We start from the raw sequence: 14,106 nt of genomic DNA, 5'->3' as shown, positions 1-14,106 counted from the left end.
AGACCCCCACAACCACCGGCCAGAGTTGTGGGGAAGAGGCCCTTGTCCCCATCAACATGGGGACAAGGTGCTTTGGGGGGGAGTCCCCCACGCCAAAGCACCCCGCCTGGTTGAAGGCATGTGGCCTGGTATGGTTCAGGATGGGGAGGGGCGCTTGCTTGTCCCCTCTTTTTCCTGACCTGCTAGGCTGCATGCTCGGATAAGGGACCAAATTTTGTTGTGGGGGTTCCCCTCAAAATCCATACCAGACCCAAAGGGATTGGTATGGTTGGAGGGGGGAACCCACACCGTTTTATAAACAAAATGTAATTGCTGGGCAATGCTGACAATTCTGTTTACATTCAGCTGTCAACGGGGAACCCCACTGACAGATGAAACATGAATGAATGTCTCACTACTAAAATGACTTCATAATATAACTCATGCCGGATTTCAGTAACTGAGCGGTATCTTACTGCATACTCAAGATGTTCGCGGTCGAACATTCTGTAGGTTCGGATATTCAACCGCGAACTGAACAGGGAGGCGTTTGGCCCATCACTAGTTGCTAGAAAGGTCAGGTAGTTTTAGTTTTTTTGGCTCCTCTGTAATCACTGGAACGGCGTGTGAATATTTTGGGCTGTTCTAGGCTTCAGTGGCTGTGGAATGTAGTGGGATGGAAGAGGCAGATCTAAAGCCTTATTATTGATGTGGCCTGGCCAATCCATGGGAGAGGATACCCAGTAGGTGGCAAGGGAGTGCATAAATAGTCAGGGGTCGGAGGAGAAGGCAGCTGAAGTTCTTACAGGAGCCCATCAAGGTCCCAGTTACTCTAGAGTTGGGTGACCTATCTTTCTGAGAATATCTGAAGCTGATCCAGGGACATCACTGAGTATCTGGTCTGGAGAGTTTGTGGGAGAAATGACTGTCTGATATTGGAATGAGACATCAACGTATCTAGGAACATTTGTGAGTACAGACCTGAGTCTAGGATCCTAGTGACTGTGTGCTACTACTATCCCTTGTGCATCAGTGCCAGAGCTTGGTTGGATTGGGACATACCTTATGGTGTCTCAGTGCTGCTCATTCTCTTAGCTACTATTAGAGGGACTGTATTGGGAAGCTTTGGCAGTGTTACTGGAGTACCCCACAGCTTCCTGCACCCTATCCAAGTTCATCTTACAATAAAGCATCCACAAATGATACCCTTAGATCCAGGTTTCTCAACCAGGGTTCCTCCAGAGGTTGCTAGGGATTCCTTGATCAATGAGCAATTTCTACCTCTCAGATAAGTTCCCACTGACACCATTGACCTTTCTAGCTATCTGTAAGGGGGGTGCTCTTCCCAATGACCGCAATGGTAAGGAGTGTTCTTCTCAATGACCATCACACTAATGTATCATGAGTTGTAGATATAGTTATTTTTTAGCAGAGGTTACCTGAGACCAGAAAGTTAGTTCAAGGCAGGGGTGGACTGACCATTTGGAAACTCGAGCACTGCCCGAGGGCCCGGGGTCAGTAGGGGGCCCCATGAGATACCCCTGGTACCTTTTTCATAGGCTTTTTTAAGTTTGGGCAAGCACACAGAGGCCCCATGATCCCCTATTGCCTGGGGGCCCCATGAGTTGTCAGTCCGCCCCTGGTTCAAGGGTTCCTTTGTGTTGAAAAGGTTGAGAAAGGCTGGTCTAGACTGTTTATTGAGCCAGAAGAGTGACTGTCGTTGTGTGCCAGGCTGCCATTACACTAGTTTGGGAAGAGAACCTGGGACAAACCTACGGGATCTTTCAAGGGTCAGTGCTACAGAATATTGTAACAATGTATAAATAATTCCATATAAAATGATAGGCAAATTGTTATTTCTGGGAAAGCAGCCTCTTTTAGGAACATTTCCAGTTTTCTTGTGAGGTTGATGGTGATGTTATTACCGCTATGTACTGTAAGCTCAAACACCAAACTTCATGGAGCTTGCATGGAGCTTGGATTCTTGGCTCCAACAGGGAAATGGAGTAGAGGGGGCAAGGCGGAGATGTTGAGTTTAAGCAGGAGGGGAACATTTTTTATTTTTTTTTAAAGGCTCAGATGGGAGAGGAAGTAGAGAAAAACTCTTGACCCATGCTCTTGACCCATGCGACCCTGGCAGCCATCTTGGGTCAAGCAGTCTATTTAAGACCCTGACCCTGGGTTTCGGCACGCATTTTGTGAGTGGCTAGGAGAGGGACAGGTTACCCATCTGTCAGGGACAGATCTAGTGGTAGGGAGAGGTTCTGGTGGAGTAGGGTGAGAGCAGGGACTACGTCCAACATCTCAGGAAGCTTCCCTTTGGGTTGGACTAGCCAGGCTGCACTTTCCTTGTGGCAGATGCTGTAGGCAACTCAGAGGCTACATACCGCTGTCTCTACGCTGCAATGTTGTATGTGGTCCCAGTTGGGTGAGCCTCCCTGCAGGGCCCATTTGTAATGTTGAAATATTTCTACAATACATTATTTTTGGCAAATCAGGATTCTTTGTGCTTACTGCCCACGACAGCATGCTGCATCCAACATACTAATTGCCTCTTAGAAAGATAAAATAGGATAGGAGGGTTGAAATGTTTTCTGGAGTAAATGCTGCTCTAGGCTCCCTCCATTGCTGACCATGTCTAAAGGCATCATGTTCTTCATTGAGGATTGATATGAGTATAATTACCACTAAAAGGACTATATATTGCCCATAATATAACTGTAATGTAGCATATTTATAGAATATTACCATTCCTTGGGTGAGGCTCCATCTTGCTCTCCCATCTTTTTCCTGCTTGGGTACCTAGTCTCAAAGGAGGGCTTATTGTGTAGCATCCTCTCAGCTTCTTCCTGTAACACTTTAAAGAGGAGACCTCTTTGGTTCCATGGCACATAGGTTTTAGTTGTAAGGAAAGTTTCATCCAGTTTAAGTTTGCAGGCTGTAATGTAGTCCAGGGCGGTCAGATACGGGCTTCCACTTATCATCCGGACAAGCCCTCTCCCACAAAGAGCCCTGACGCAACTGGATGGATGGGGCGACTCATCCTCTATAATCTTCTTGAAGTCGTTCAAGGCCTGCTGATGTTCATTGATGTGGAAGTGACAAAAGCCTCGTAGAACATATAAGGTGTTCCGATAGGTCTTCTTCTCTGAGTTAATCAGCTGGTTGCAGATATCCAGACAAGTTCGGAAATCTCCAGCTAAAAGTTTACAATCTGCCAGTCGGATGTTCATTTCACGTCTGCTCTTTGGGCAACACTGAATAAAAAACTCCAAAGCTTGCATGATCGGTAGAAGAAAGTCCGTACCAATGTCAGATCTGAGCTCCGTATGAGCACGAACAGCTTCTCGATAGTCCCCAAACTCCATTTCAATACAAGTCTTGGAACGCTCCATAACCCTTGCAACATCAGCGCTGGAAAAAATCTCTGTAAACCTTTTCCTGGCATGGACTGGGCTGATCCTGAAGGCCTCGGCCAAATCTTGTACCATTTCTTTTGCCCTACAACCCAAAGAATAGTAGGCTGCAGCCCGATCTACTAGAAGACAAGATATTTTCTCCTCTTTCATCTTGGTTTCTAAAGACAAGGCCTCGATGGCTCTAGAATACACAGCGATACATTCTTCAAATTTACATTCCTCAAATAAGTAAGCTGCTTGGGTCTTGCATATCTGGAGGTCCCCGGGAGCCAAAGCAGCCAGAAAACTGAAACAATTGTGGAGCGTATCTTTAATATTTCCTTCAGTGTTGGTATTTTCATAAGAGGAAATGTAATCATGGAAAGCACAAATGACTTGAGGCACATATTCTCTTTGTTTTGTGCAGATATATTGCTTGGCCTCATCCTTGTCCTTGGAGAACACTTGAACGTAATCGACAACACCGTTTCTTGAGTCGGTTTCAGACAGAATCCATGCCAGACCTCGAGTCAACAACAGTTTTGAGGCATGCTGGGGGTGGGCGTTCAATAGCAAGTTGCACCTGCTCACCACCTCTTCGTAGCGCCCAGTTTTAAGGAACATACCCACTTTGAAAAAAGAGGATGCAAAATTATTGGGGCAAAGCGTATAAAGGAACACGGCTGCTATCCCAGGGTTGAGTGACACAATGGCCATGCCGTCACACTTTATTTTTGGTATTTCGGCATCCCCTAAACACCAGTTCTCCAGAGTATTGATAATTTCCCGGTACTGCCCATCATCCAGGGATTTGACTCTTTGAAGTGCAATGGGTGCATTGCCGCTAAATGCTGCCATGAAGAACGCAGCGGCCAAAGAGAATTCTTCTTGGGAGAGATGTTGGTTTGCCTGTTGACATAATTGGCTGGGTACGTCCTGGCCAGACATCTTCGGGGGATGGTCAGCTAAGCAGAAGGATAGAAAAAGGTCTTCATTCTTCGCTTATATGGAGTCAGACCTGTAAAATAAAAAGGGAAAATACATCACAATATATAACAATAGAGGAACATTGCTAAGGGATATCGAATATTTTTTAAATTTCAGTGGACGGAATTTGCTGTCTTTGAAACAATCAATGTATTTTAGAAGTGTGGCATCGCTATTCTTCAATTATAAGTAGGAGTGATAGCACAAACCTAAAAAGGGAACTACAGAGGTTGTTGGTTAGCTTTATCTATTGATTGTTGACAGTTTGAAATTTTTTTTGTTTTTTTGTGTTTTTATTCACTTAAAATCTTAAAAAAAACCCCAAAAAGTACTTTGTGTATACATGACACTGTGGACGTGGTATATTTGGACAGAGGGGTGGCTATGGACGTGGTATACTTGGACAGAGGGGTGGCTGTGGATATGGTATACTTGGACAGAAGGGTGGTTGTGGAGGTGGTATACTTGGACAGAGGGGTGGCTGTGGACGTGGTATACTTGGACAGAGGGGTGGCTGTGGACGTGGTATACTTGGACAGAGGGGTGGCTGTGGACGTGGTATACTTGGACAGAGGGGTGGCTGTGGATGTGGTATACTTGGACAGAGGGGTGGCTGTGGATGTATATGTGGTATACTGGGACAGAGGGGTGGCGGTGGACGTGGTATACTTGGACAGAGGGGTGGCAGTGGACGTGGTATACTGGGACAGAGGGGTGGCTGTGGATGTATATGTGGTATACTGGGACAGAGGGGTGGCGGTGGACGTGGTATACTTGGACAGAGGGGTGGCAGTGGACATGGTATACTTGGACAGAGGGGTGGCGGTGGACGTGGTATACTTGGACATAGGGGTGGCAGTGGATGTGGTATACTTGGACAGAGGGGTGGCAGTGGACGTGGTATACTTGGACAGAGGGGTGGCGGTAGACGTGGTATACTTGGACAGAGGGGTGGCGGTAGACGTGGTATACTTGGACAGAGGGGTGGCGGTAGACGTGGTATACTTGGACAGAGGGGTGGCGGTAGACGTGGTATACTTGGACAGAGGGGTGGCGGTAGACGTGGTATACTTGGACAGAGGGGTGGCGGTAGACGTGGTATACTTGGACAGAGGGGTGGCGGTAGACGTGGTATACTTGGACAGAGGGGTGGCGGTAGACGTGGTATACTTGGACAGAGGGGTGGCGGTAGACGTGGTATACTTGGACAGAGGGGTGGCTGTGGATGTGGCATAGTTGGACAGAGAGGTGGCTGTGGATGTGGTATATTTGGACAGAGGGGTGGCAGTGGATGTGGTATACTTGGACAGAGGGGTGTCGGTGGACGTGGTATACTTGGACAGAGGGGTGGCGGTGGACGTGGTATACTGGGACAGAGGGGTGGCGGTGGACGTGGTATACTGGGACAGAGGGGTGGCGGTGGGCGTGGTATATTTGGATAGAGGGGTGGCGATGGACATGGTATACTCGGACAGAGGGGTGGGGTGGACGTGGTATTCTTGGACAGAGGGGTGGTGGTGGACATGGTATACTTGGATAGAGGGGTGGCGGTAGACATGGTATACTTGGACAGAGGGGTGGCGGTGGGCTTGGTATACTTGGACAGAGGGGTGGCTGTGGACGTGGCATACTTGGATTTTGCAAAAGCATTTGACACAGTTCCCCACACACGGCTAATATGTAAGGTAAAGTCTACAGGCTGGAAAAATCTGTATGTAAATGGATGGAACACTGGCTAAAAGATGGTATTCAGAGAGTAGTGGTTACTGATTCATACTCTGCGTGGTCTCCGGGTGTCAGTGGTGTACCCCAAGGTTCAGTGTTATTAGTGGGGTACACAGAGTTTATTTATCACAAGACAAACAAGGCATTAGCCTAGGGTGGCATTTTTCAGGGGGGCAGCACCACCACCCAAAAGAAGGGACAGAAGAAGAGACACACACAGCACGGGGAGCAGCTGGGATCCAAGAGAGGCTGCGGACTGCTTGACAGTGTATGCAGAGCCCGACTCTCGTTCCCAGGGATGTCTGGAGCTGCAAGTGTCTCTCTTTCTAGCGCTGCGGGGGAGGGGGTTTGCTGGTATATGGCGGGAGGTGGTAGTGGAAGCCTTTCTTGAAGGGGAGGGGGGCAGGGGTGTTGTTGGTCAATGTCAGGCTCTCTCTGCGGGGAAGGGGGGGATTTTTGTGTTGCCTAGGGCAGCATAAATCCTAAATACGCCACAGGGTGTACCCCAAGGTTCAGTGTTATTAGTGGGGTACCCCAAGGTTCAGTGTTGGGATGTTACTTTTTAATATATTTATAAACGATATAGAGTCGGGGATTATACAGTTGCAAGAAAAAGTATGTGAACCCCTTGGGATTACGTGGAGTTTTGCATGAATTGGGCATAAAATGTGCTCTGAACGTCATCTAAGTCACAACAATATAAGAACACAGTCTGCTGAACATAATACTACACAAACATTAGATGTTGCCATGGTTTAATTGCACATAACATGTAAACATTCACAGTGCAGGGAGGAAAAAGTATGTGAGGCCCTAGCTTAATGACTTCTCCCAGAGCTAATTGGAGCCAGGAGTGAGCCAACCTTGACTCCAATCAGTGTGATGATATTGGATGTGTTGCTGACAGCTGTCCTGCCCTTAAAAAACACACACCTGTTTTGGGTTTACTGGTTTCAAGAAGCACTGTCTGATGTGAACCATGCCTCGCAGAAAAGAGCTCTCAGAAGACCTACGATCAAGAATTGTTGACTTGCATGAAGCTGGAAAGGGTTACAAAAGTATCTCCAAAAGCCTTGATGTTCATGTGTCCACGGTAAGACAGACTGTCTACAAATGGAGAAAGTTTAGCACTGCTGCTACTCTCCCTAGGCGTGGTCGTCCTGTAAAAATGACTGCAAGAGCACAGCGCAGAATGCTGCATGAGGTAAAGAAGAATCCCAGAGTGTCAGCTAAAGACCTACAGAAATCTCTGGCACATGCTAACATTTTTGTTGACACATCTACAATAAGGAAAACATTAAACAAGAATGGAGTACATGTGAGGACACCACGGAGGAAGCCATTGCTGTCCAAAAAGAAGATTGCAGCACGTTTGAAGTTTGCAAAAGAGCACCTGGATGTTCCACAGCACTACTGGCAAAATATACTGTGGACAGATGAAACCAAGATTGAGTTGTTTGGGAAGAACACACAACACTATGTGTGGAGAAAAAAAGGCACAGCACACCAACATCAAAACCTCATCCCCACTGTGAAACATGGCGGAGGGAGCATCATGATTTGGGGCTGCTTTGCTGCCTCAGGGCCTGGACGGATTGTTGTCATTGATGGGAAAATGAATTCCAGAGTTTATCAAGACATTTTGCAGGAAAACGTACGACCATCTGTCCGCCAACTGAAGCTCCGCAGAGGATGGGTGATGCAACAGGACAATGACCCAAAGCATACAAGTAATTCAACAAAACAATGGCTGCAACAGCACAGAATACACCTTCTGGAGTGGCCCAGTCAGAGTCCTGACCTCAACCCCATTGAAATGCTGTGGCATGACCTTAAGAGAGCGATTCACACCAGACATCCCAACAATATTGCTACACTGAAACAGTTTTGTGAAGAGGAGTGGTCCAAAATGACTCCAGATCGTTGTGCAGGTCTGATCTGCAACTACAGGAAACGTTTGGTTGAGGTTATTGCTGCCAAAGGAGGGTCAACCAGTTATTAAGTCCAAAGGTTCACATACTTTTTCCTCCCTGCACTGTGAATGTTTACATGTTATGTGCAATTAAACCATGGCAACATCTAATGTTTGTGTAGTATTATGTTCAGCAGACTGTGTTCTTCTATTGTTGTGACTTAGATGATGTTCAGAGCACATTTTATGCCCAATTCATGCAAAACTCCACGTAATCCCAAGGGGTTCACATACTTTTTCTTGCAACTGTATAATACATAAGGGGGGATATGATCTCCATGTATAATACATAAGGGGGGGGGGGGTATGATCACCATGTATAATACATAAGGGGGGGATATGATCTCCATGTATAATACATAAGGGGGGGGGATATGATCTCCATGTATAATACATAAGGGGGGATATGATCTCCATGTATAATACATAAGGGGGGATATGATCTCCATGTATAATACATAAGAGGGGATATGATCTCCATGTATAATACATAAGGGGGGATATGATCTCCATGTATAATACATAAGGGGGGGTATGATCTCCATGTATAATACATAAGGGGGATATGATCTCCATGTATAATACATAAGGGGGGATATTATCTCCATGTATAATACATAAGGGGGGATATGATCTCCATGTATAATACATAAGGGGGGATATGATCTCCATGTATAATACAGAGGGGGGGGGGGTATGATCACCATGTATAATACATAAGGGGGGGATATGATCTCCATGTATAATACATAAGGGGGGGGATATGATCTCCATGTATAATACATAAGGGGGGATATGATCTCCATGTATAATACATAGGGGGGGATATGATCTCCATGTATAATACATAAGGGGGGATATGATCTCCATGTATAATACATAAGGGGGGATATGATCTCCATGTATAATACATAAGGGGGGATATGATCTCCATGTATAATACATAAGGGGGATATGATCTCCATGTATAATACATAAGGGGGGATATGATCTCCATGTATAATACATAAGGGGGGATATGATCTCCATGTATAATACATAAGGGGGGATATGATCTCCATGTATAATACATAAGGGGGGATATGATCTCCATGTATAATACATAAGGGGGATATGATCTCCATGTATAATACATAAGGGGGGGGGTATGATCTCCATGTATAATACATAAGGGGGGGTATGTGACCGGGGACTAAGGTCAGCGGGACATTTGAACTCTAAAGCTGGCAATTCGATTGAGTGAACATCTGAAAATTCAGGGATTTTTTTTTTCAAAATCGCAAATCTAAGAAAGACCTAAAGAATGATCATGTCTATCATCTGCAAGGACGGGATCAAAATGTATTCAACTGAAAAATCCAAATGCTTTTGAAGAACATCACATAGTGATTGGATCATTGAAGGCGTTCTGTGAATGGGGCAGTGCCGAGTGAGCGCCATGTTCACTGTGCAGAAGACATCGGCGAACACTGTGGTAGCAGCAGCTACTACGCTGTCATGCAGGATCAGGGGCGGACTGACCATTTGAGCACTCGGGCACTGCCCAAAGGAACGGGGTCAGTAAGGGGTCCTATGAAATGCCCCTGGTACCTTTTATAGGCTTTTTGGGTGTGCTTTGAGTGTAGGCAAGGACACAGGAGCCCCATGATCCCCTATTGCTCGGGGGCCCCATGAGTTGTCAGTCCGCCCCTGTACAGGATGCAGCTAGTCAAGCACGATCTGTACTTGATTGGCTGCATTGGAGCGCAGGGGAGACGTTGGGGGGGGGCCTAATAACCCCCCAATGTCTCCATAAAGAGGACCTGTCACCTGCCAATGCTATCACATAGGGGGCTGCCTTGTGATATCAATAAAGTTATAAAAAAAAATAATAAATAATTATAAAAAAAATGTAAAAAAGAGAATTGTATTAAATAAATAAAAATAATTTAAACTTTTTTTTTTATTAACGCATCTCCCTTCACGCCCGATGTAAAACACGCAGTTACGGTCAAGTACGTGTTTGCAGGCATCAATTACACCACACATGCGATATTGTTGCAATAACGAGAGCAATAATTCTAGGGCCACAATTCATGGTGAACTATAAACTGATACCCCATCACCTATGGAGAATTTTGGGTGCTGCAGTTTTTTCAAAATATCATGGACTTGCGCAATTTTAGTGCTTAAAGAAGGGCTCCAGCCCCCCCCTTCAGTCGGCTACCAGGTGCTGGCGCCGCCATCTTGACTATCTTGACTAAGGGAAACGAAGCTGCAAGGCTTCACTGCCAGTTTCCTGCTGCGCATGTGCGAAACAGGCTGCACTTTGCGAATGGGCCCCAGTCTTCTGGGGCCTGTGAAGTATCCCAGAAGGCCGCGGGGGGTAAGGAGGGGGGTGGCTGAACTTCCAGGTCAGTGTGCCGCGGCATTTACCTGTCTAGGCATCCAGCAGTGTCCTCACCCGAGCTGATTCTTCAGTCGGCTGTCGGGTGCTGGTGCCGCCATCTTAACTAAGGGAAACTGGCAGTAAAGCCTTGCGACTTCACAGGAAGTTTCCTACTGCGCATGCGTGAAACGTGTTGTGCTTTGTGAATGGGTTGCGGTGGAAGGAAGGGGCGCCGCGGCGAACTGAGATGGAAGTGGGAACGGTTACCTGTCAAAACCAGGTACCTCCTCAAAAAAAAGGTGCCAAAATGTGGCAGCAGAGGGGGGCAGGAGGCAGACAAGCGGATATTCCCATTTTTGGTGGAACTCTGCTTTAACATGTTTTGTATCTATTTACTCAGCGCAGCCCCTTCTTTTAAATTCTACCCCCAAAAAAAACCCCTCCCCCCTTCAAAGAAAAAATTTGAAGTCAGCAGCTACCAATACTGTAGCTGCTGACTTTTAATATTTGGGCACTTACCTGTCCAGGCATCCAGCGGTGTCCTCACCCAAGCCGACTCTTCAGTCGGCTGTCGGGTGCTGGCGCCACCATCTTGACTAAGGGAAACTGGCAGTGAAGTCTTGCGACTTCACAGCTGGTTTGTTACTGCGCGAAACGTGCTGTGCTTTGTGAATGGGCCCCAATATTCTGGGACCTGTGATCTGTCCGAGAAGGCTGCGGGGGAAGGAAGGGGCACCGAGGCGAACTGAGCCGAAAGTGGGAGCAGGTACCTGTCAAAACCAGGTACCCCCCGCCCAAAACAAAAGGTGCCAAAGTGTGGCAGTCGAGGGGGGCAGGAGACAGACTAAGCAGAGTTCCACCCAAAATGGGAAGATCCGCTTGTCTGTCTCCTGCCCCCCTCCACTGCCACATTTTGGCACCTTTTTTTTGGGGGGGGGATTATTTTTTATTGGTAAAATTTAAAAGATGGGGCTGCGCTGAGTAAATAGATACCAAACATGTTAAAGTAGAGTTCCACCCAAAATGGGAAGATCCGCTTAAGACGTTTGGTATCTATTTACTCAGCGCAGCCCCATCTTTTAAATATTAAAAAAAAAAAAATCCCTCCCCCCCCAAAATAAAAAAAAAATTCAAAGTCAGCAGCTACCAATACTGTAGCTGCTGACTTTTAATATTTGGGCATTTACCTGTCCAGGGGTCCAGCGGTGTCCTCACCCGAGCTGATTTTTCAGTTGGCTGTTGGCGCCGCCATCTTAACTAAGGGAAAGCGGCAGTGAAGCCTTGTGACTTCACAGGCGGTTTCCTACTGCGCATGCGTGAAATGTGTTGTGCTTTGTGAATGGGCCCCAGTCTTCTAGGACCTGTGATGTGTCTGAGAAGGTTTCGGGGGAAGGAAGGGGCGCCACGGAGAACTAAGCCAGGTACCCCTCCCCCCCAAAAAGGTGCCAAATGTGGCAGCGAGGGAGAGGCAGACAAGTGGAGCTTCCCCTTTTGGGTGGAACTCTGCTTTACCATGTTTGGTATCTATTTACTCAGCGCAGCCCCATCTTTAAAATTTTACCCAAAAAAAAGCCCCCCCCCTCCCAAAAAAGCCCCCCCACCCAAAAAAAAATTAACATCAGCAGCTACCAATACTGTAGCTGATGACTTTTAATATTTGGGCACTTACCTGTCCAGGGGTCCAGCGGTGACCTGTGATGTGTCCCAGAAGGCTGCGGGGGAAGGATGGGGCGCCGTGGCGAACTGAGTCAGAAGTGGGAGGGAGTATCTGTCAAAACCAGGTACCCCCTCCCCCCCAAAAAGGTGCCAAAATGTGGCAGCGGAGGGGGGCAGGAGGCAGACAAGCGGAGCTTCCCCTTTTGGGTGGAACTCTGCTTTACCATGTTTGGTATGTATTTACTCAGCGCAGCCCCATCTTTTATATTTTACCCCCCCCCCCAAAAAAAAAGGTATAATATTGTATTTCGTATTTACTTCTTGTGCATATTCACTTATTTTGTGCGTGTTCTAATGTTAATATTCACCGTTGTATGTTACATGTATGTTGCATATGTTTTAAAGGGCTAGCGCTTACCTATATAATATTGTATTTGCACTAAAATAAATTTCTAAAATTAATTTTTTTTTCCGAAAATATTTTAGTAATAGCTGAGCAAATATTGTGCAACATGAAAAAAAAAATTGCAACAACCACCATTTTATTCTCTACGGTTTCTTTCAGATTTTTGTTTTTTTTTTTTTTGGAGGGGGGGAGGGGAGTTACGGTACTTTCTAGCAAAAAATGCGGATTTTTACACGCAAAAAAAAAAAAAAAAAATTGCAACAACCGCCATTTTATTCTCTAGGATTTCTTTCAGATTTTTGGGGTTTTTTTTGGAGGGGGGGGGGGGAGTTACAGTACTTTCTAGCAAAAAATGTGTATTTTTACTCGCAAAAAAAATAAAAAAAAATTGCCCGGGAAGGCAAATGATTAATGGCATGATCCTAGTATATTAGGTAACATGCTACTTAAAGGTCCCGCAGCAAAGTGATCAACTAGCCTAGCAGAAAAAAACAACAAAAAAAAACAAAAAATAGTAAAACAATGCCAGTACTTCTCCAATCAGCAACAGGAAACAATAAGAATTATCCTGATACATTGTATCCATTTGTTACTCACATGCAGATCACTAGGAGGCTGGTGGTGAGGCTCCATGGCCGGTGCCCAGGGGGAGGGGGGGGTGCTGATCCCTATCCAGCTGCAATGTGGACTTTTATTAGAGGGACTGTCGATGGTTCTTCTGGGTAGATCGGTTCTGATAGCCTACATGGAACAATGCTCACTACAGGCAGCAGCTGCTGGGCACCTCCCCCCTGCTCGGTTGCCATAGTGACCATAAACACCGGTACAAGCTGGTGTATTGAACACTCCCCACTGCTTGCAGAAGAATTCTGCTGGGACAATGGAGGAGCTTTTGTGTCACACAATCAGGAATTTTTTTTTTTTTTTTTTTTTTTTTTTTTTTTAATTTATAGTGTCTCAAGCGTTTATATTTTAAGTGTGAATCTGCAACAAAAGACTAACCAGTGATCTCATGTTTCAGACTTCAACATTGCGCAACCTTAAAATATTTATTATAAATTTGAATATATTATTTTTGTATTTATTTTCTTCTAATTTTAAAATCACACGTGCAAAGATGAAAAAAAAAACCCCCAAACATTTGTATCTATAGTTTTATGTATTTTAGTGTATTATTTTATTTGTTGCATTTATTTTATTATTTACTGTATTTACGTTATGCTTATCTTAACGTAAATATTTTTTTATTTTTATTTTTTATTTTTATTTTACTATCCCCTCCCTCCTAGATTGTAAGCTCCCAGGATCAGGGCCCTCCTTTCCCTTTTGTATTGAACTGTATTGTTGCTGTATTGTCTCCCGTTATATTGTAAAGTGCTGAGCAAACTGTTGGCGCCATAAATCCTGTATAATAATAATAATAATAATAATATATAAATCCTGTATAATAATAATAATAATATAAATCCTGTATAATAATAATAATAATAATAATATAAATCCTGTATAATAATAATAATAATTTGCTGTATTCATGTTATTCTTATTCTAATATCACACAAGCACATCTGTAAACAAAATAGTTTGACATTATTTATTCCAATATATTCTTTTA

General features: G+C 45.2%; 1 protein-coding gene across 1 annotated transcript in view; it reads right to left on the bottom strand.

Annotated features, from left to right (window-relative positions):
* TTC34 (tetratricopeptide repeat domain 34) overlaps positions 1-13,274 on the bottom strand; it is an 87,319-nt gene extending 74,045 nt beyond the window's left edge. The window contains exons 1-2 of the mRNA XM_089661633.1: positions 13,089-13,274; positions 2,728-4,395 (exon numbers count right to left, since the gene is read on the bottom strand). Of these exons, the coding sequence (XP_089517759.1) occupies positions 2,728-4,325 (1,598 nt within the window). The 5' untranslated portion in view covers positions 4,326-4,395; positions 13,089-13,274. The remainder of the gene's footprint in view (positions 1-2,727; positions 4,396-13,088) is intronic.
* Between the last annotated feature and the right edge of the window lie 832 nt (positions 13,275-14,106).

Source organism: Staurois parvus, unplaced genomic scaffold (assembly GCF_062004578.1).
Source record: "Staurois parvus isolate SC_StPar_1 unplaced genomic scaffold, SC_StPar_1.0 ptg001357l, whole genome shotgun sequence".
Lineage (NCBI taxonomy): Eukaryota > Metazoa > Chordata > Amphibia > Anura > Ranidae > Staurois > Staurois parvus.
Note: the sequence above shows the minus strand (reverse complement) of the source record. Positions and strands in the feature narration are given on the sequence as shown.